The sequence below is a fragment of the Dipodomys ordii genome, unplaced genomic scaffold, assembly GCF_000151885.1.
Source record: "Dipodomys ordii isolate 6190 unplaced genomic scaffold, Dord_2.0 Scaffold148, whole genome shotgun sequence".
Classification (NCBI taxonomy): Eukaryota; Metazoa; Chordata; class Mammalia; order Rodentia; family Heteromyidae; genus Dipodomys; species Dipodomys ordii.
In genome coordinates, this window is record NW_012267364.1 from 2,233,425 (window position 1) to 2,257,552 (window position 24,128).

At 35.4% G+C, this 24,128-nt stretch overlaps 1 protein-coding gene across 2 annotated transcripts in view; it reads right to left on the bottom strand.

The window, feature by feature from the left end:
* Ccser2 (coiled-coil serine-rich protein 2) overlaps positions 1-24,128 on the bottom strand; it is an 86,270-nt gene that overhangs the window by 30,690 nt on the left and 31,452 nt on the right. The window contains exons 3-6 of one of the 2 annotated variants that reach the window (XM_013032093.1): positions 20,176-20,338; positions 15,598-15,793; positions 3,322-3,405; positions 1,672-1,758 (exon numbers count right to left, since the gene is read on the bottom strand). In XM_013032093.1, coding sequence (XP_012887547.1) covers positions 1,672-1,758; positions 3,322-3,405; positions 15,598-15,793; positions 20,176-20,338 — 530 coding nt within the window. The remainder of the gene's footprint in view (positions 1-1,671; positions 1,759-3,321; positions 3,406-15,597; positions 15,794-20,175; positions 20,339-24,128) is intronic. The other variant, XM_013032092.1, reaches the window with a different exon arrangement.

Consider the following 24,128-nt stretch of genomic DNA (forward strand, 5'->3'; position numbering starts at 1 on the left):
CAGCACCACATAAGCAAAAAGAAAAAAGCCGGAAGTGGCGCTGTGGCTCAAGTGGTAGAGCGCTAGCCTTGAGCTGAAGAGCTGAGGGAAAGCGCCCAGGCCCAGAGTTCAGGCCCACGACCGGACCAAAAAAAAAGAAAGTAGCAATGTTGGCCACTAGGGGCACAGGAACCCTGTAGAAATGGCCAGTCTTAAGGACAGATACCAGCCCAGTCAAAGGTTCACATCTTTCTAGTACATGGTCAAGACTATGTAAAGCTTTGCAGTTAATGGTTGCCCATTCCTCTAACAGAAGCATGTAACATGTTTTTCAAGACATTAAAGATATGAATAGTTACCTTTCTATATAAATAAAAACTTTTCAGGATATAAAATACAAAGGTCATTATTTTTTCTACTGATGTACTAGGCAATAAACTTCTTGGCTCTGTAATATATTTTTGGAAAAAATTAAGTCTACACAATTTTGTGTTTTACTTCTTTTAAAGGTGGCTGTGTCCTGATGTTTAGCTTTGAAACATATGGTTTCGCATTAGGTTTTATTACTTTCCTTTTTAATTTTGTATTTGGTAGGACTTCAGTGTGTAATACTAAGATATCCTTTATTCAAACTCATAAATTTTCTTTGGCCTTTTCTTCACAATAATATCAAATTTGTCTATTCTATTTATTCATGAGTTTGTCTCTTGAACTCTATGACTCATAGTACAATATACTCTATCATTTATGTTCTTAGTGAGATTAATATTCCTAAAACCAAGTTGCTTTGCTGTGCCAAGATGCTTTTTGACTTTCAACAGATTTTCTTTTAACTGCTGTGACTTTTATGTATTATTTTCTTTCTATTCTGGCCTTTTTATTATTAAATACATCATAATTGAATTCAAGGCATTGTTTCCATATGGGACTAAAATTTGAAACTGCAACAACTGTAAAATTATCAAGATTCAAACATGGCACTGAAGGATCACTCAACATGATCCACAGAGGATGGACTTCCCTGTAATCTCCTTCAGTATGTCACATAACCTAAACACCTACTATCATCTGCTCATAGTCCCTAGACAGTCCCTAGAATTTATTACATTAAAAAATGTCTCAAAAACATTTAACCTGCATCAATCAATCAATAAATGAATGGAAATTGTTGAACTGAGTCCCTACAACAGAAACCCACTAAAAATGTATGTCCAACAAAGAATTTATCATATTGAATCCTTCATATTTAGGCTAATGGTTAAGATATTTACCAGGGCATATATAATGCAATCATTATGTAATGATGCAACTTTGCACATGTAAATATAGACAGACAAGACACTTAGGTAGGAAGGTAGATAGGTAGATAGACAGACAGATTAGCATTTGCAGGAGGTCAGTGGCTCCTACCTATAATCCTAGATACCCAGGAGGCTGACAGATTTGAGAACTATGGTTCAAAGCCAGACCAGGCAGGAAAGTCCATGAGACTCTTCTCTCCAATAAACTACTCAAAAAATTATGAAAGTAGAGATCTGGTTGTAGGTGACTAGTTTTGAGCAAAAAAAGCTCAGGGACAGTGCCCAAACCCTGATTTCAAGCCTCAGGACTGGCACAAAAAAATAAAATAAAAAGCATATACTGGCCTAACATGAAAATCATCCACTTAACATTCTTCACAATATTACTTACAAGCTGATGTTCTAATAGTTGAATTTTTTCATCTTTTTTCTTTATTTCTTCTTTAAGTTGTTTTATTTCATTTAATAAATCTTCATTCTGAAATATTAAAAAATTAAGACAAGTTATTTAAAATATTCTGAGAAATATTAAGTCAATGAAAACCAGTAATGAATAAACTATTTGTTCATTTAAAGAGAAAGCTCTTTATTTAAAAAAAATTCTAGAATGTCATGCTCTAAGGCACGTGACATGTAAACAATGGGTAGTAACAAAAAGTGACAGCTAACATTCATGAAGCAGGGTCAGTGTTAGAGACTAAGCACTTTTGAGTAAATACTCATTTGATCTTGACTGCGTAGATATGCCACTATCCCTTTTATTTTTTTTTTTCATTTTGTTTTATTTGGCAGTACCAGAGTTTGAATTCAGTGACTCAGGCTTGGTAGGCTGGCACTTTACCACTGAGCAATGACACCAGCCATTATATATAAGAAATCTGAGATGTAGGCTACAGAGTAGAGAAGTAACATGCAAAACAATAACTTTAGCTACAATTTCAAGGGATATACATGAGTTATCTAGAGAAAATGAAAGACACAGTAATCAAAGGGAACAGTATAAATAGGAGGAATTTTTTGGCTGGTTCAGAAATCAGCAAAAGGTAAATGTGCCCAAAGAATAACAAGGAGATTCTTTTTTCCATGAAAAGAATTCTGAGGAATATGCCTGAATTAAGGAGAAAACAAGTACATCAATGAGATACACTTGATGCAATTAATTAATTGCATTAATACTGTCAAGTTAAGCACCAATCTGGCATATTTTCAAAGTCTAAACTATCATTAGCTCATTTCTGTATTGCTGTAAACTATATACTGACAAAGTAGCTTGCACCAGCAAAGAAATTAGAGAGGACAGATGCACATACACACACATAACTTCCCAGAAAGAAAATATGTGAGAAAATAAATTACTGATAAAGTGTATCATCTCTATCAGACATACTAGGAACATAAGTGCAGTGCAGCAAGAAATCAGTAATCGATATTTTACAAAGGTTTTTAATATATTACTTAAATATCGCAAACAATGGGGAAGATTTTTGTTAATAGTTGTTATATATACTGTAATTAGGAAAGATTATTTTATTAATAAATAAACTCAAAAATGGATTTAAAGGCTGAAAGCAGTGATTGATGCCAGCTACTCTGGAGGCAGAGACTAGGAATATACTGGTTCAAGGCCAGCTGGGGCTAAAAAGGGATATTTTAACATAACAAAATAGTAAAGGTTAAGGGCAAATCTGATTATTTCCCAGAACAGTAAAGCTCTAGTTTTTAATGCCTTTATTACTGAACATTATAGTTGCCATTGCTTTATTATTTTATTTATTTATTTATTTTTTGGCTCGGTTGTGGGGCTTGAACTCTGGGCCTGGGCGCTGTCCCTCAGCTCTTCAGCTCAAGGTTAGCACTCTACCACCTGAGCCACAATGCCACTTCCAGCTTTTTTCTTTTTGCTTATGTGGTGCTGAGGAATCGAACCCAGAGTCTCATGCATGCAAGGCAAGCGCTCTACCACTGAGCCACCCTCCCAGCCCCTGCTTTATTATTTTAGTAAAAGAATTCTGATTTCTGTAGCCTGACTACCTAGTCATACCTTATATATCTGATCTCCATCTTCTGGCTCAGGACTGGATGGCAATGAGAGTTGAATATCATGCACTGAGCCACTTCCATCATGCTGTCAGAAGAAAAGAGAGAGGGGGGAACACAGATTAATATAACAGCTCTAGACATTCACTTCAACTTGAATTTACCCCAGATCAACCACTAGCATGGCAAAGGAAAGATATGAGGTTAAGACTTCACAAATCTTTTTCTTCTCTGCACTGGTAGAAAGAAATGTAAAAGAAGAAAAAGAGAGCTAGTTGAGAGTAACCTGTGGAATAGTAACAGATATCCTATAAGTAGATGAAGCAGAGAATCACCAAAAGTTTTAAAGCTGGAAAAGAAATAAAAGGATTTCCTAAAGAATCTCAAGATTGGGTTATCTCCACTAAGGAAAATGCAAAATAAGTCAACTGAATTTACTTTGGTTTACAAGTGTTTTGAGTATAAAGAAGTTAGAAATTACAATATTAAATATGTCAACAAGGCTTGGCCACTAAGATCACTTGATTAAAAATACTAGATACATGAGGATACATAGTGCACAACTCTATTTATACTAAGTCTAAAACAAGAGAAAACTAATCTATGGTGCTAGGCTTTAAAAGAATAGGGGCTGACTCTAGGATAGGACATTAGAAGACCTCACAGGAATCAGGAAAGGTTCTATCTCTTGACGATACGGTAAGTATCTATGATGATTATGATTGGTACACCTTAAGCAGTTTATGGAATACATGGTATAGTCAAACTCATGGTATAATAAAAGGTGAAAAACTAAACACGTTTTTCTTTAAACATGATAAAGAAAACATGATAACAGTGTTGAATTCTAATCCTTGCTGAGTTTGTAAACACGAAACCAGTGATTTCTTATACAATAATAAATGACTTAATGATTTAGATAGACAACATTAAGGAAGATGAACCAATACCAAATCTGCCTGAGGTGATGGTAAGGGACTGAATCTCTGATCAAGGCAGCAAAACTGCAATACCATGGAACTAGCAACCTTCAAATAGTACTACAATCACAATCTACCCAAGTCATACTTGCTCTGAAACGCCTACATGATAGATAGTAACTTTCATTCAGGTAGGTCAGTTTTTTGATAGAAGAATTTAGGTTACTGTACTATACATCTACTGAATCAGAATCTCTAGGGATGGGACCCAATTAAGCTTTTGAAAAGCTCAACTGCTGACTACACAGTAAAGACGACTAGGCAGTTACTGAAGTTCCAGCATGGACAAATGACATTTATTAGTGAAATCATGTGGATATTTAAAAACTTGAGCCTAGAGGAGAGGCAATATCTTAATGAACAGCAAATGTTCTCAAAATGTTTTATTATTAAAAAGGAAGTAGGGGGGCTGGGAAGGTGGCTCAGTGGTAAAGTGCTTGCCTTGCATGCATGAGGCCCTGGATTTGATTCCTCAGCACCACATAGCAGAAAAAGCTGGAAGTGGTACTGTGGCTCAATGGTAGAGCACTAGCCTTGAGCTGAAGAGCTGAGGGACAGCGGCCAGGCCCAGAGTTCAGGCCCCACAACTAGCAAAAAAAAAAAAAAAAAAAGGAAGTAGGGAGAAGGTGGGGAGAAAATTTTGCAAGATTCACTTCAATGAAAAGTTTAACTACCATTATTAATGACAACATGTAAATAAAGAGCCAGTCCTATATACAAATATGTTTGAGAAAAGAAAGAGTGAAAATTATTTCCAAATATCTAAATACCTTATTGCTCACTGCAAAGTAGGAACCCAAAGGATTGGGAGCAAACGTAAGCACATATGGTTTTTCAATTGATGTGGGTGCAATTGTGGGAAGTGTACAGTGGGCAAAGAAAAATAAAACACCAGTTTTCAGTGTGGAAGAAAAAAAACTCAGCCAAAACCACTGAAACTGCCAATTGCCAGGAAATCACAAAAGACACTCCCCTAATTTACATGTGAATCCCTAGGTTCCTCCACGAGCAGAACTTCCTTACATTAGATCCTAAATAGCTTATCAATGGCTGAAAAATAAAACAAACTAAGACCACTAGCCTTCAATCCAGCCTCGGGTGTATACTCAGAATAGATCAGCAGAGCAGGGTAGAGTCTTTGAAAACAGAACTGACATTAAAATCCCAATCCAAAATTGACTAGCTGGAACTTGGAGCCTGACTCAAACTAGATTATTTGCCCGCTTTAAAGGAAAAAAAAATTCTCCAAAGGATTTTAATAGGATTATGAATCTCATAGTACAAGGTTCACAAATAGCTAAGACACAGTCCAAAATTACTCACATTAACAAGGGGGAAAAATATCAATTCACACAGACACCAGTACAAACGTAGCTAACAAGTTAGGATTAACTAGAAGAAACATTAATAAAGCTATCATCAAAAAAATAAAATAAAATCTAAAAGTAGGGTAAACTCAAAGTGAATAGAAGAGAACATTTCAGCAAAGAATCAGGATATATAAAGTAAAAATAACTGGAAATTTTAGGAGTGAAAAAATTAACAAACAAAATTTTAAAATGTAATTTGAAGGGCTAAATATCAACATGTGAGTTGACAGAAACCAAGGGAAAATTATCAAAGTTAAGGGTAGGCAGTTGGTCCAGGATGTGCAAAACTGGGGAGAGGGAGAAATGATTTAATCTGAACAAAGTAGAGGGAAAAAAAGAGCCTATGGGGACAAGTACAAAAAGATCTAACATTCTTGTCATTTAAGTCATAGAAGAAAGAACATGGGATAGAAAAAAATGTTCAAGAAAAACCTACATTCTTGAGAAGCTCAATTTAAAGGAACTGAAAGTACACAGACTATGCTCTCTGAACATAGTAAATCTGACAAGAAACAGGATAATTTCATTTGAATAATCTGTTGTACAGGTCAGAAATCTGTTGTTTACTGTGATATAAACAACAGATTTCTGAGTCATTCATGGATCTAAAGAAAAAAATCACAAATAAACAAGACAATCTTTGAATTGAAGTAAAAGACAACCAACACCAAATTTTATAGAATTAAACTAATGTAGTATATAGAGGTATACCTATGGCATGAAATGTTCATGTTAATACATGAACATTAAAGTATTAGCAGTAAGTGGAACAAAACATATTTAGAGGGCTGGGAAGGTGGCTCAGTGGTAGAGCGCTTGCCTTGCATGCCTGAGGCCCTGGGTTCGATTCCTCAGTACCACATAAGCAAAAAGAAAAAAGCCGGAAGTGGTGCTGTGGCTCAAGTGGTAGAGCACTAGCCTTGAGCTGAAGAGCTGAGGGATAGCACCCAGGCCCAGAGTTCAGGCCCCATGACCAGACCCCCCCAAAAAAACAAAAAAAAATATTTAGAACAAGTACACGGATGAATTATAATGAGCAAAAATTAACAGAAAAAAAAACTCAGATCAATGAAACAAAACCATGTTCTTTAGAAACTGCTAAAATGTTTTGCAAAAGGTCCAAATCAAGACCCATATCAGAAATGTCAACAGGAATATCATTACAGATGTCTCAGATAATGAGAGTAAATAAAGTAATGATACTATGAAAAACTGTACATCCACAAATTTTATAAATTATAGAAAATGAAAAAAAATTCAAACCCCACAAATTCCTAAAGCTTACCAAGATGAAAAGATAGTCATGTAAATCTGTAACTAGTAATGAAACTGAATTCATAGCATACAATCATCCATGAAAGATCTATCTTGGGACAGATATTTCATTGGCAAAATCCTTCAGAATTTAAAGCTCTGTAAAACTCTTAGGAGAAATGGAAATCACACTACTTCAAGATTTGCCCTAAAACTCAAGTAATCATGAGATTGTTGTTGGCAAGGACATGGATCAAAGGAGTAGAAAAGGTCTAGATATAATTTCACATGCTGTACAGATAAAACCACAAAAGCATGCATTTTTCATACTTCAAACTATACATCCCAAAGAGCTAACATTTACTGAGCAGAGATATGCACTGCCTTAAATACTCCAGGCAAACACATTTAAGAAATACACAGAATAATCCAGGTACTGATGGCTCACACTTATTATAATCCTAACAACATGGGAAACTGAGGTTAGTAAGTCTGAGGTTCCAGGCCCTCCCAGTTAGAAAAGCCCAAGACTATCTCAGTGGAAGTGGGTACAAAGGCATGTGTCTTTCATCCCAGCTATAGTGGAAAGCATAAAATAGGTAGACTGATGTATAGCATGCATCTGGGAAGGAAACAAGACTCTATCACAAAAATAACCGGTAATAACAGGACTAGAGGAATGACTCAGTGATAGAATGCCTGCCTAGCAAGCAAGTACAAGGGTGAGTTCAAATCCAGTACTACTACAGATACTACTACTACTACTACTGAGGAAGAAGAGGAAAAGGAAGAGAAGGAAGAGGAGGAGGAGGAGGAAGACCACAGAACACACCAACTGGAGAAACATAAGCAAAGCATAAGTAACTCATAGTTAATTGACTGTCCAGTATTCTGGGCTGCTTTACTAGGTAAAATGTAGGCAATTTCTATGGGGTTTAATCAGGATATTTGACTTTTAAGTGCAATTAGAATGCCATTAGCATTTTAACAAAATAAATCAGGTGTTTTTGTTTGGTTTGTATGGAAGTTTTTGCAGTGTCTAGAGTTGAACCCAGGGCCATTATCACATTAAGTAAGAGTTCTACTACTGAGCAACATCGTCAAAATTTATCAGCATTTTATTAAAGTTTTTATTAAGTTCCTTCTTAGAGAACTTCTGTTAGCAATTGATCTTCCAGTTTCCTTCTCTTAGCATAAACTTTTGGCACTAATATTATATAACTCTTCCACCTATTAGTTTGTTGAAAGCCCTGATACTCCATCTTACCCAGGTGGTTCTTCCATGAGTTTGCAAAAACTGGGGTCGGCCTATGAGTTCTAGAGCAGCTGCAATGGACATGGATACTTGAAGTGATTGATAACATCTGGCAGCACTGACCAATCCTTGCTAACAAGCATCATCAGTGATGTCAACAAAGCTGCCTTGTGTTCAGACATGCTACAACACAATCACATGAGGCACGCTAGGAAAAGCAGCAGAGGAAGAAGAGAGTTTTCACATGGTTTTTCAAAAATAATAAAATGATACATGAATGAACCATCATACTGCACACACTCTAGAATGTGCTTTAAGAACAAGTTTAAAGTAATACTGTCATCACCTATGATTTAGAATGTAAAACTTCAACCTACATTTGTGAGGACTTAAAAATTAGAGGCAAACAAAGCCTGGTTTTCAACAAATGTTTCATAAGGTGATCCTAACATTGGCTTTAGAACAAATGAAAACCAATCCACCAAGCATTCAAAAATAGACTAGAATGTTGTTAATATGTGGGGGGAAAAACACTTCATAATATTCTAAGTAAACAGTGCTTATAAATTTCTTCTGTATAAATTTATTGTTTTTCAAACCTAAAAGTTTAATTTGAACAAATCTGACTCTGCATAACCATTCCTACAGGCTTTACATCTTCTTCCCAAGGGATACAAGTATAGAGCTCAGGGCTGGATGAGAGAAAAGGGGGTTAGGGAGATGTGCATGTATGGTCATAGACCAGCAAGTGGTACCAATCAAAGTAAGTAGGCTTCCATTAAGGTTGGGCACTGGAGGCCACAGTCTGGTGTGAAGAAGGTGGGTAGCCATGCATGCAACTCTTAATCTAAGTGGGTTCTCTGAAACATGCATAGCCCAGCACAATCTATCAAAACCTAGTGGGCTGAAAATAGAAAGAACACAGAAAGGGTGACTGCCATAGTAGAAATGCCCACCAAAATCCCCAGAATTTTTCATAGGATTCAACAAAATGATTCTAATATTTCACAAAAATGTCACAGAATACGTAAAAGGGAACGCAAAGAGACAGAGGGGAAGGAAAAGAAAAATATATAAATTAAAATACATTTGAGGCTGGGAATGTGGCTTAGTGGTAGAGTGCTTGCCTAGTACGTATAAAGCTCTGTGTTCCATTCCTCAGTACCACATAAACAGAAAAAGCCAAAAGTGGTGCTGTGGCTCAAAGTGGTAGAGTGCTAGCCTTGAGCAAAAAGAAGCTCAGGAACAGTGCCCAGGCCCTGAGTTCAGTCCCCAGGACTTACAAAAAAAAGAAAAAAGAAGATAAAGTATATGTGAAGATGAGTAAAATAAGAACCATGATGATAAAAATACTAAGCAACAGTTAAGCCGTAGAATTTGGAATTGGAATAGTCTCATATATAGACAGCTAATTTTTTGTTTTATAAAAGCACAAGCAGTCACTGCTTGCTTACCAGAGGAGAAAAAAGACTCAATATGTTTGTCCTGAACCCACTAACAATCTAGATGGAAATGAATGAAACAATCTCTAACTCATACCTTGTATATAACAAAATCAATTCCAAGTTTCTTGAATTTAACTGTGAAAAACAAAGAAACTCTTTTTAAGAAACAGTAGAATACATTTTCATGGCCACAGAGCAAAAAATGATGCTTGTTAGAAAGGTTTTGCTAAAAGCACAAGCCATAAAGAAAAATTCAGCAACATAAGATTTAAAATTGCTGTTCACTGAAGGACAGCAAAAAGAGAAAGGATACCAATTCTTCACAGAATTGAGTGAAATATTTACAATACATATAAACAATACATATAAACACTGAGAATATACAAAGAAAACTAAATTTCACACAATGACACAATGAGGAAACAAAATCCAATAAATATTCAATGATATTCAACTTTATTAGTAATAGGAAAAATGCAAATTAAAACAAAAATTAAATATAACTATTTTTTATCCATGTGAAAAAAATTAAGAAGTTAGGTAATATCATGTTTGCACAGGTATGGGACAATGGGAAATAGCGTCTACTACTCAATGGGGGTGGAAAAAAGACAAAACTTTGGAAAACAGTTTGGTATTTATAGAGCAGAATGTTTCTGTGCCTCGTGACAAAGAAATTCCACTTCTAATTAGATACTCCAGAGGAGCTTTTTTATATGTGTACCAGGAAAATGTTCTTAGCAACAGTATTTGTCAGAGAAAGAACAACTGGAAACAAAATAAGCAGTGACTAAAATGGAAAGAAATAGTATGGTTAATCTGCAGAAAGGAACCGAAAGAGAAATAATAGTAAACAAAATAGAGCTAAACAGAAACATGGCCGAGTCTTTAAAAACATGGGAAGTCACCGAGAAATGCATACCATTTCACTTATTCAAAGTTTTTTTTTAAAAAAGAGGCAAAACAATATATTCATACAGCTGTAAACATAGATTATAAAACTTGAAGAAAATTCTAGATGCTAAAAGAAGGAAAACATTCTAATCAGGAAGTAGCACACAAGAAAGCTAGTTAATGTCTCATTACTTAACCTGGACAGAGTACAAAGCTGCTTATTATTCATGCTACCAAACTCTTAGGCTGTCTATATTCTTTTCATGCAAAATCTATGGTGCTTTTTGTTGTTGTTGTTCTGAAGAAAAGTGTGGACATAAAGGATTATGGGAGCCCTGCCTTTTCTATACTCTCTGTCCCCAAGTGGCAGTCACTCCTTAACTCAGAGCACTCATGCAGGATGCCACTGCTTTCAATGTTCTCCATCTATGTGTACACACATGGGCAAACTTCTCTCTCTGCACATACAAATGTGTGTGCACACACACAGGGGAAAAAAAATTCCACTATGTGAAGGAAAAAATACTGGTTTAATTCTCAAAACTGGAGAGGGGATAATAAAACACAATAACTATATATCACTTTTGCCAGTTCATAAACACTATTACGTACTCCTTTATTTTCATCCCAAAACAAGCATCAAGTTCATAGAGAAAGAATCACAGGGATCAAATACTATGGAAACCTCAATACGTCGTCAAAAAGAATTGTCATCATCTTTTTCCATTACTGTATCTTAGATTTTTCTTTGCTACTCCGAGGTCAAACAGATGTGGCAATACAATAAAAGCAAACAGGGAAAGTAGTGAATAGAAATGAAAGAGGTAAGCCAGGCACCAGTGGCTCACGCCTGAAATCCTAGCTACTCAGGAGGCTGATATCATAGGATTGCGGTTCAAAGCCAGCCCAGGCAGGAAAAATTGTGAAACTCTTTATCTCCAATAAACCACCAGAAAACCGGAAGTGGTGCTGTGGCTCAAGTGGTAGAGCACTAGTCTTGAACTGAAGAGCTGAGGGACAGCACTCAGGCCCAGAGTTCAAGCCCCATGACTGACCAAAAAACAAACAAACAAACAAACAAGAAATGAAAGAGGTAAAAAATAGGTAGGCATAACTACTTTGCAAAATGGTTTTAGTATCTACTAATGCCAGTGTCTGCATACAACATTACGTCTGCATAATGAATAAATACATTCCTGGCCTTTTCTTCTTTCCTAAGCAAGTTAGCAAATTTTACTATGGAGAAATTATAATCACCCTCAGGAAGAAAATTACTTCACTTAATAGGTATCCCCACTGGCATCAACTCTGACTGGCATCAACTCTGGCAAAAATAAGCTCCTGGAAACAGCTCTAAAGAAGCTATGGACCACATATTGTTCAGAAAAAGGACTGACAAAGGTGGTAGCAACTCTTCTGTTTGCTTATTTTTCAAGTAAGGTCTTGTTTTTCTTGCCTAAGCCAACCTATTTTATGCTTTGTTAATGTAGCTAGGATCACAGGTGTATGTTATTATGCCTAGCATCCTCTTTGAGATGTAGTCATGCAAACTTTCTCTGAGAAGGCTGGCCTCCTGATCTCAGCCTCCTGAGCAGCTAAGATCACAGAATATGAGTCACACTGCCCAACTAGGTTTACTAAATCTTATTAAACTATGTATGACTCACATTGAACTTTCTTAATATAGTGAAGTTAAAAAGAGAAAACTACTAAAAGAAGATTTACATAAAATATTGGAGTCTTTCAGTATTTAACTTCTATTAGCATTTGGGAAGCCTGAAAGAAATCCTGAAAAGGAACTGTAATTTTTTTTCATCACAATTTTGTTCTCACTGTACAAACAAAACACAAAGTCAGTTTGTTCAGTGGGTACTACCTGAAATTTCAGAGGTCAGAATGACAAAAAAGAAAATTAAGAGATTCACAGAGCTATAAAAAATATTTTTAAAAAAGATTTCTGTAGTGCTGGTCATCATCAATTCACCCATATCTAACCAGTTATGTTTTCTCTCATTATTAGAGGTGGCCTAGTCTTATTAACTAATATTTAATCATGTTTTGTGACTTAGAGCAATATACTCAGCAGAACATATAGTATCTGGCTCACACCAGCTATTTAACATCTTTTAGGTATTTCTCATCCTTTCTTACCTCCTATTTCCTTTGATACTGAAGCTCCTGATCAGAAAGTCACCCCAGACCATCAAACAGAGAAATATCATAAAACAAATATCTCTTGATTATAATAAGCTAAACTGTAAGTTCCCAGTCTGGGTATCTACTTATGCCTTGAGAAGATTCCTAAAACCCAGATCCAAAAATGATCATCTACTTTTTTGCTCCCAGACTGAGCACATAGAGCATTTTTCAAAAGGTGGTCAAATATCATATATATCAAGTAGGCCAGAATGTAATATACAGAATATCGAAAAATCCTAAGCAAATAATATAAAACAATTTACCCAACTAACAGAATATTTGCACTCACACTTATAGTAGGAGGAGCCTTATTTAAGCTAGTCTTAAATGAGCAGATTCCATTAGTCTCATTTGATGGCCACCAGGAATTCTAAGATGAAGTCTTTGCTCATATATGAACTAAAATATACAACCCTTAGCAAGGTGACCTGGAAAGAAAACTGAACAGAGAGAAGTCAGTGTCCTTTATCAACTATACGTTTAAGTTTGGGCTAGTAAATAAAATACAAATATTGATTTAGAACCAAATACAAAGGTAGCCACAATTCAAAATTAATATTTTATTCCTTGGTTACAAGCTGTGCATCTGAGCTCATGTGAAAATGCTAAACGCTTAAACAATGTATTCTTGAATCAAAAACCAAGTTCTACCATAGAGTTCAACTCCATGACTTCAGATAAAGACCATCACTACCATCAATTGAGATCTTCTCAACGGATAAAAAAAAATTGGAAAAGATCAAACTTGAAGATCTAGAACAAAAATTAAATTATATGACTAAGTACAAATTGCTCTTGTTTCCTACTTACCTGAAATTATAGTAACAACTACTGATCCCAGAATGCCCAGTGTTTCTGGCACTAGGTTGCTACAATTTCTCATTTGTTCCACAAACTTACAAGTTAGGTATTATAAAAATGAAGAAGTAAAGGTAGGCACTGGTGGCTTTCACCTGTAATCCTAGCTACTCAAGAAGTTGAGATCTGAGTATACGAGTTCGAAACTACCCCGGGCAGGAAAGTCCCTGAGACATGAAGTAAGTTACTCAGAAAAAGCCTGAAGTGGCACTGTGGCTCAAGTTGTAGAGCACTAGCCTTAAGCACAGACAGACTTAGGATAGCACCTAAGCCACGAGTTCAAATCCCAGGACCAGCAAAAAGAAATAGAAAAGAAAAATGAAGAAATAAAACAAAAAGAATGGCTTACCAAATAGCAAACAGTCATAAAAATGTTGATGCTGTGTTCTGAGTTCAGACCAGCATGAAAAACTCACGTTTTTCTCTTCAACAAGTTTTTTTTGATACTTTAATTTAAAAAATACTGTACAGAGGGGTTACAGTTACATGAGCAAGGTAATGAGTACATTTCCTATCAAGCATTGTTACCTCCTCCTTTGTTTTTCCCCTACCCTCCCTTCCCTCTCACCTCCACAACTATACTAGACACCTCCTCCGCCCGCAACCCCCTCTCCCCGACTAAATTGTAAAGTTCATTTTTCAACATAGTGTCTTGTACATCTCATTGTTACAGTGGGTCAACCTGTATCCCTATTTAAGCATTTTGTTTTTTCCCTTCCCCTCCCCAAGCTAGAGAAGTATATATACAAGATGCAGGGCACCGACAAATACAGTGAAAACAGGTTATACCATGGGGGAGGAACACATTAAGCAACAACAACAAAAAAATCACATGCACTGCCCCCAACACTGTTTATTGCGAAGATATGTTATTCTTTCCAACCTTATCCATGTGCCATTTCATTGAGTTTGTGGCCTCTCTCATTGTCCAAAATACCAAAGCTAACAGAGTTTTCTGCTGTTCATACATATCTGAGGGATTATTTCTTATTCTTTCAGTTTGATGACTACTAACCATTGATCTATAAGATATTTTTAGGATTTTGGATTGTATATACAATTAACTTCACAAAAAGACTGAATAAATATACAACTTGGGGGCCCGCTAGGAAAATGTGTGTTTGGTGAGGTCATTGTGTTTTGCTCCAAGTATATTTTGACTTTAAGTTTGACACTAGGCAATTTGGGATGATTGCTGAAGTTAATTTTTTTTTTAATATTGTAAAAGTGATATACAGAGAGGTTACACTCACAAGAGACAGATAATGAGTATACTTCTGTTTACACAGTGTTCACAAGTGTTTTTTTTTCTTTCTTGCTATTGTTTCTAACATATTTATAACGTACCATGTGATTTTTTTTGTTGCTTCTTTGTATGTTCCTCCCCCACGGTATAACCCCAACATCACTGTATTTGATGTCGGTGCCCTGCATCTTGTATATACACTTCTCTAGCTTGGGGATGGGAAGGGAAAAAACAAAATGCTTAATTAGGGATACATGTTGACCCATTTTAACAATGAGATATACAAGACACTATGTTGAAAAATGAACTTTACAATTTAGGTGTGTGGGGAAGTAGTGTAGTAGTGGAGGTGGGAGCGAAGAGAAGATAAGGGAAAAACAAAGGAGGTAACAATGCTTGATAGGAAATGTACTCATTACCTTGCTCATATAACTGTAACCCTCTGTACAGTATTTTTACAATAAAAAACATATTAAAAATCACATGGTACATTATAAATACCTTAGGAACAATAGCAAGAAAGAAAAAACCACTTGTGTCCCTATCTTGGGGTTCATTTAGCTTAACATCATCTTATCTGGTCATATGTACATAGCTTTTGACCCTTTCTGCTTATCCTAGACATATACTACAGGGTTTTTAGTGTGTGCTATATATAGGCATTATTTCTATACACATCTAAACGGATGGCAGAAACCCAAATAACTTTATGTTGAAAGGAAGATGATCCCTTTTACAGCTTAGTATATTAGAGCTGTAAATGTTTAATATGTACTCACCTGATGCAGCAGACGCTTCAGTTTCAGTAATTGAGTTTTCACAGCCGTACAGTCTTGGACCATGTGCCGAAGGGTCATCTCATCCAGTATCACTGTATTTTCTGGCACATCTACAAACATCTTCTGGGACTGAAAAAAGGGGGTCCCTCCATAGCTTTCAAAATGACCCAAAGGAGATTCTCTATAAGGAGAGCCTCTGGAATGGCAGGAAAAAAGAAAGATATACAATTTCAGAAAAAAAAGATAATGAAATTTTTCAGCAGTCTACAAATAATTTGCCATGATCATAAAGTTTCTGAATTTATACCTGCTTCCATCACTGAATATATTTCCACTGGAAGGCATAATTAACTCTAGCTGTCATTAGAATTATTGTCTGTATCACTTCTACCCTGCCTTTTCTTACACATTGGTTGAATAAAATTTCTTTCTTAAGAACCAGAAAAAACAAATATTATGATAAGGCTTTAGCTAAAAAAATTATACCTAGCCAACATTTTTCCATGGTGTCTGCTTGTTCTTTAGCTTTTGCATTGCTCGTCATCTTAAATTTTCACTGTTTTCAGCCCTGTTAACTCTGATGCCTACTACTTATTAGCCCCCCAGTTTGGACACACCTCTGGACTACCATTACCTAAATGCCTCAGCAAGCAGTTGAGACAGATGAACTATTACTCTTTTGTTTTTAAATTGTTGATAAATCATCTTTCCTAATAAAAAATTAAACAGATTTTACCAAAGGCTGCATCAAGATGCATTACACATGGATGGACATGTTAAATTGAATGAATCCCCTCCTGACAACTATTTGAGGTTAATAGTAATAATAGTATTAATAATAAAGAAATATTCACTAACACCAATATTATTTACACTGTTCTGTAAGTATAGCCAATAAAATCAACCAGAAAAAAATAGGATGCACACAAAGGGAGTCCTTATTTTTTTGTCCACTTAAACTGATTACCTTCAAAATAGGGAGAAACTAAGAGAGGTAACAAAAGATGGGAGAATTTTCACTAGCAAATCTTCCTAAAAGATAGTGAACTACCTCTAACACCTCCACTACCTCATCTTCAAATGACAGATGATCGAACAATGTAACGGAAGATTGGGAAACACTATACACCAACAAAATAAAACAGCCACAGACAGAATTCTGCAAACATTAAACTTGCCAAAAGGAAAATATCAGGTCCAAACAAAAGTTAGCAAAAATAGTTCACAAAATTCCCCAAAATAAAAGTATAAGAAAAATTTTTACAATTCATTATATGTGGTCCAGATGCCAAAATTTCAAGTATCTCAAAAAAAAAACTACAGGCTGGTATTTCTCAAGAACATATACATAAAAATCCTCAATAAAATATTACCAAATTGAATCAGACAACATGAAAGAATAATGTAATATGAACAATTGAGAGCTAATCAAGAAATAAAAAGTTTGACATCTTAAAAAAATCAATACATAATATGCCATACTATTAGGATGAAACAAAGAGTAAAATATAATTTCAATGAAATACAGAAAAAAACATTTGATGAAATTCAACATTAATGACAGAAACACTTAACAAACTATGAATAGAAGGGAACTTCAACATATGTAATTTCTCTCCCTTCTCCCCCATACACGTATATGTGTATGTATATAAATACACATATTACATATGTGTGCACATACAAATATTTTACTCAACAGTAAACTCTGTTTTCTCCTTAATATCTAGAAAATAAATACAGCTATTGGCTTCATCAGAAGGTTTAAAAATCTATAGCAACTGTACAAGAGAAAGAAGGAAAGTATCCATAAAGAGAATTGTAAGGAACTAAGAAGGTTAAATAAATCATTTACATAACACTAGAGCTACTTGGACTATATCAAAGCTCATAAATGAATGAGAAAAGTGAGCCAGGGGCTTATGATTTTCTTAAACTGTAGGGATGGATTCATAAAGAGGAAGTGATTCAGCCAAATGTGCTAACTGTCCAAAGGAGGGAAAAGGACTTAAGAAAACTTCATCTAGAAGGGACAAGGAAGAATAAGGACAAAGACCTCACCTCTAAATGGTAAAGTTCTACAGTTACTGGAAAAAAAGAATCCTTCCTGTAAAAATGCTGCTGGGGCAAAGAACAATCAGGAAAGGGCTGGATTTCAGTTACAGGTAGAATGTAGGCAAATGGGGTCAAGGGTGGTCAAAGTTGTGAGTTTGTAAGGGTGTGAGAAAATACCATATAATATAGTAGAAGTGTCTGGAAAAGGAAGGTCTTGAGGAAAGAGAGGTAGATGATCAACTGTGTTAAGAATGAGAGTAGTAATATGCTGTCAATGAGAGAATATCAGTTTCCAAGGCATAATCCTTTAACTATGACAATGATGAAAGAGTTTTCATCATTGGAGGTTTTTTAAAATATTACTCATCCTCATTATTGGTTCTGGGAGATACAAAAAACTCAACAAGGTCACCAGTAAAGGTTAAACAAAACTGTCACCTACTACTATTAACAAAAAAATCAGTGAACCTGAGACATTAGAAAGCTGTGTTCTAAGATTAGCAATCTCTATAAACATAATGCATTTCTCTCTCACTAAGGAATCAACAATGTGGATGATACAGATTTACAAATGCTAAGCAATTTAATATATATACTCTCTAGAAAGGATTTGTATTTGTGTCTGTTATCTCTTACCATCTTTTTTGCAAAATCATAGTACTACACTTACACATTACAAGAGTATAGAACCCACCATTTAAACAAATAACTAATTTATTCATTCTCATACTCATTTGATCAGAGAACCTGTCTCTTCTACACCTGCTGACATCTAGGAAATAAAATTGTGTTAGTGTGAATGCTGCTTAGTTTTTCTGGCAGATGATGACAATTTCAGGTTGATCATTCCCAAGAACAGAGAGACCTACCTCCAAGTATTTCATTCTATTTTGGACATTCCCATGTTTAAGGTGAAATCTGTCACCTCTTATCTTAAAATGCAGATAATATAGTTTGGCTATCTAGAGTTAGAGATCACATCTAATCATTCCTCCAAATGATCAAGCAATCCTGCTTTGGTAAATTTGAAGTGTAGTTCTTGGAAAATGTCACATCCTATCATACAAGTTTTTACTCATGCCATTTTTCCTGGTGGAATACCCAACCTGCTCCTATAGAACCAAACCATCTTCTGTCTCCACAGCTTTTCCTTTAATGTCAGCTAAGTAAAAATAGTAACACTCTTTTGTCTGTGCTATCCTGCCCACTCCCCCAGAAAAGCCATTGCATGCTCATGGCGTCACTTACACATTACCCTAAAGGCACACATCATCACTGTATCAGTAGCACCACACTAAATGTCTATATTCTGCTCTCTCCTACTTTGTGAGCATTCTTGTGGCAGAAGTATATATATCATTTTTGTATAGAATGGGACAAACAGCCAAAATAAGTGCTGTGATGATATGTACTCCATGCAAGTGCATTCTTTCAGATCATCTCAATCATTCATCACCTCTCATGAATTTTATACCAACAAAAAGATTTTTGGTCTGATCCCATTACTTCATGATCAGCTGAAGAACTTCCTTTCTCATCTGGATTAGAATTTTTGTACCATGGTTTAACAAATATAAGTAAGAAAAAGACTTAAATTTATTTGGAGAAGTACTCACGACCTTCCTACCATAATCCAAACTACTCTAAGAATTCATGTAAAAAAATGTGTTTATCTTATAAAATCAAATCAATCCAGAAGTATATCTACACTCTGTAACAGATTTTCTACTTTGCTTTTGCTACCAAGATCTTGGAAACAATTTTATTTTCTACATTAGGGAGTATACAGGACTGTATGTTTTCCTTTCTAATTTATCTCATTTTCATTAGTTTGCTCCAGAATGAGCTCAAATTCTCTGTGGGTTGAGATAGATAAAAGAGAAAAGTAAGAGTAACAACAAAGGGGTGCCTATGTAAACCAGACACTGCTACAGGCATTTTCATCCCTGATGCTCAAATACTGAAGAGAAAGGTACGTTTTATACATGACAAGCTGAAGTAGGGAGGGGATTTAATAAAATGTCTAAGCTTGCAAGGCTTATCTGTACAAGGTGGTACTTGGATCTTAAGTTTTAATGACTACAAAGTGGCATTACACATGTGGTAGATTTCTAGCATCTTTTCTAGTATTGTCTTCTAATTCTAAAGGGGTTAGTAGAATCTTTCAATTTCAACTTATAAGCAAAAAAAGACAAATCACCTGTTATTAAATTTATGTATTGTTTAGAAAAATTATAAACTTTAACCAGGTCAATATTTAATCATTCTCAAATGAGAACTAAAACAATAAAAATCATACTACAACTTAAAAGTCCAAACCACAGATATACAGTATCTATATTTAATAAAGCTATAATTAGACCAAAAGGGAGCAATTAAATATTATTCTAATAAGTATCATGTGTGACCTGAAATGTTTTTGTGGTACCTCTAAAAGGTAGACAAAATTAGTTTGTGAAGGGGAATTATTATCCAAATTAACCAGATGATAGCAAATGAAAGGTAGGTTAGAATAATACTCACCTGCTCAGGTCACTTTTCCCATGGTGATGATAGTGGTCAGGATGGCTGAGATGGTAATGTTCTTGTCCAACCCACCTCTGAGGTGGCCTTTTCCAAAATCCTTCTTGAGACTGCCGAACATTTCTGTCTGATCGGTCAAAGCGGTTCATATTGTCACACTCCACTACACAGATTCAAAAGCAAAAGACAATAAACATGCACACACTCTACCTAAGGTTACTTTATGGCTGCATAATGAAGGCTGCTGAAAATATTAAAGTAATATTATCACCAACTAGTTTTGCTTGTTTGTAACAAAATGAAGTTTCTAGAAGAAAAACAACTGGTTCTTTTGGTAAAAACTAAGCTTTACATGATTCAAACTCAGAAAAATTGTAATACATTTATGTTACTTTTGTATTAGTCACTTAAATGGAAAATTAACTGCTGCATTATTTTAAAATAAGCAAATCTTTGACATCAACATCATGCATTTCCCTTTGCCAGCAATCAGTTTCAAGTGGCATTCATCACTATTACAAGTTGTTTCTGGTTTCAGAATGAAAATGACAGGGGGAAAAAAGCAGATTTTAGGAACAGTACAGAGTTCATTTCTAAAAATGAATGCCACAATTAGTTTTCTCAGTTTTCAAGCAGTAAAATTAACTTTTCATCACAAATCATTTTTAAAATTAAGCTCACATTTTTAGAAAGTAATATGCTTCTATCTGCCTACCGTAGCGTTTCTTCAAAAAGCTCAAAAATGCTACTGGAAACAAAGCCAGTACTTTGCAACAACAAATAGTGCACTCCCTGAAATTCAAATACCACAGAAACATGAAAAGAATCTATCTGAAACACCCCAAGCTTCTTCACTTACCCAAATACTTTTTCCTCACATATCTGAACACTCTCTAAGAGAGTTACTTTGTACAAGGGAGACATTGTGCTACCAGCTGCCTACTCAGACATAGTTGCACACAAGACACTGCCGAGCAGGCCTTCCTTCCTGCTCAACTCCCAGCCCTCCCTGTGGGAAGCAAGCCCAGTCCGCCCTGTGACTCCATCTTCGCCCAGTGCTTACATAGCTACTGACTTAGGACTGTTACTAAAAATACTATTAAACACTAACCCGCGGAACAGGAAGGATTTCTCCAGTCCAAGAACTACTACATGAGAAAGTTCAAGTCTGGAGTGTGATTAAAAAAACTTCAGATATCCACAGAATTCCTGATTCTTAAAAACAATTCACTTATTTAAAAATATTGTTTTACTTAACTGGATTTGAAATACACTAAGTGTTTTATTATAATACCTCAGATGAGAACAAACGTCCCATTGCAAGAAAAGATGATGCAATTAAATGAAGTACATAAGTTCAATTCTCATATACACTGAGCTCATTTTCTTCAAATGCATAACAACTTAAATAAGCATCTGTTTAGAATACTGAAATTTTGTTTGAATTCATTAAAGATGTCAGTAGGTACAGACAGACATCTTACAGAGCTTTTTTTCTTTTTTAAAAAACATAAAGAGGTATAGGCACTTTTTAAAGTTAACATTTGAAATTATTTCCAACCACTGCTGAAATAAACCCAGATGAATATTTTAAAGGTTCATTTATGAATAAAACCTAACAAAGTAAAAGACATAGCAATTGCTACTTAAAAAATCAATAGAAAATGAGAGTTCAAAAGAAAATTTTAAAAATAAATCTTAAGATTTAAAACTGATTTTAGTTAAATCCCTTTGGTAACGTAATTTATAAACTCATGTTTGAGTTATACTCATGATTTCAGTTAAGTCCCATAAGTATTTCCACTTGGCATTACTCTAGCTTAAGCAATTCTGTATAGTTGATACATGGTATGCATACATACATACACACATACATGCAAACTTGTAAACCATATTATCAGAATCATCCAAAATGTTCTTAGAACAGTATCAACACAGTATACCCAGAGTAACAAAAAGCAATCAAACCAGGCAAGCTAGCCAAGAAATAAGTTAAATACTGTGAGCAGTTACAATGCAGAAACTGATCTGCTACTTTTGAGTCTGCAAAGGTTGTTAGTGCTACATGCAGACTCCGAATTGCATATCTTTACTGACATTCACATTCAACAGTGGGCATTATAACAGCAAATAAGCATTAGAAACAAGTAACTGCCATAACTACAAAAAGACTGATGTTCAGACTGAGACAGATGGCCTAACTATAAAAGAAATGGCTGCTCTAATACTTGGTAGATAGCAAGCTGCCTGTGATTCTATCTGAGGCACCTGAGGGACCCATCAGTCACATGTTTATATACTTTACAACACTAATGTAAGATAACATTAGTGTTTGTTTCTTAGGCAAGATTAAGGTTCTCTGACAGAATGAAATAATATAGAATATATATAGTAATATATATAGTATGTATATATATATATATAGTAATATAGAAAATGGAGAACAAAATAAATTGCAAGATGGAGAAAAATCAAAATTAGTTTCCAGGGCTGGGAAGGTAGCTCAGTGGTAGAGTGCTTGCCTTGCATGCATGAGGCCCTGGGTTCGATTCCTCAGCACCACATAAGCCAAAAAGAAAAAAAAAGCCAGAAGTGGTGCTGTGGCTCAAGTGGTAGAGTGCTAGCCTTGAGCTGAAAAGCTGAGGGACAGCGCCCAGGCCCAGAGCTCAGGCCCCACGACCGGACCAAAAAAAAAAAAAAAAAAAATTAGTTTCCAGAGTCTGACAAGTTAAGAACAGGATAATACATCTAAGGAGGAAAGCTCCTCTGTGTAACAAACAATATAAGGTGCAATGGTGCCTATGGTAATTCCCAAGAAGTAATGGTGACCCTAAAGGCATCCCAATTCAAAAATCCTAAAGCAAGAGTGCTCATCCAAACCAACTACTGGCCAGATTCAGACCTGAACAATGAACTGCAGAGCCCTGTTGGAGAATAAACAGAAGCCTTCTGAAGGGAGTCTCAAGCTCTGCAGGTAACAGTAGATTTTAGTTCTTTTAAGTAATATAAATTATGTAATATAAAAAGCACTTTTACCCTCTGGAGAAGGAAAGGGATCTAAAATAGAAAAGTATATGCTATGAGGATGCCTATTGTATAAGTCATTTTTTTACTACTGAAATAGGAAATTTCCAAAGGAGGAGATAAATTGGAAGTAGTCAAAGGTATTACTGACCTCTTATATTTCAATACAAAATTTACCAGAAATGTAAACTAATAGAATTTAATACAAAGTGCAATTTAATTGGCACTGTAACTTTCTGTAGGATTCAGAAAGTGACTACAAGGACATATTTTTAAACTAAGAAAAATCTAAATAGCATAGATAAAATGAAAATTTGTATACATTGAAAGTATACATTATGGAGTTTGTAAACTTGAGTTTTGTGCTGTGATATGCCAAATACCATGTTTTAGTCTACAGGCAATGAGTGGACATGCAAGAGAAGAAAACCAAAAAACAAAAACAAACTCAACACCTGGCTCTGGTGGTTCACGCCTATAATCCTAGCTACTCAGGAGGCTGAGATTTGAAGATCACGGTTCGAAGCTAGCCCAGGCAGGAAAGTCTGTGAGCCTCCAATAAACTCCAATAAACTAGCAGGAAAAAAAAAAAGCTGGAAATGGGGCTGTGGCTCAAATGGCGCTGTGGCTCAAGTGGTAGAGTGCTAACCTTGAGAACAAAGAGGCTCAGGAAGCGCCCAGGCCCAGACTTCAAGCCCCAGGTCCAGCAAAAAAAAAAAAAAAATCAACACAACTGTGCAGACTTTGGGAAATCAGAAAGACAAGCAATCTCTTCCAAAAGATACTCAATGTAAAAAAGTATTTCCTTCAGAAAGCCCTTGATTTGGGGGGATCAAGGAAAAAGAAAAATATCTTTTAATTTAAAAAATATCCTATTATGTCCCTCCCAAAGAATAACTCAAACTTAGAATCCTTTATTATTTCTCATA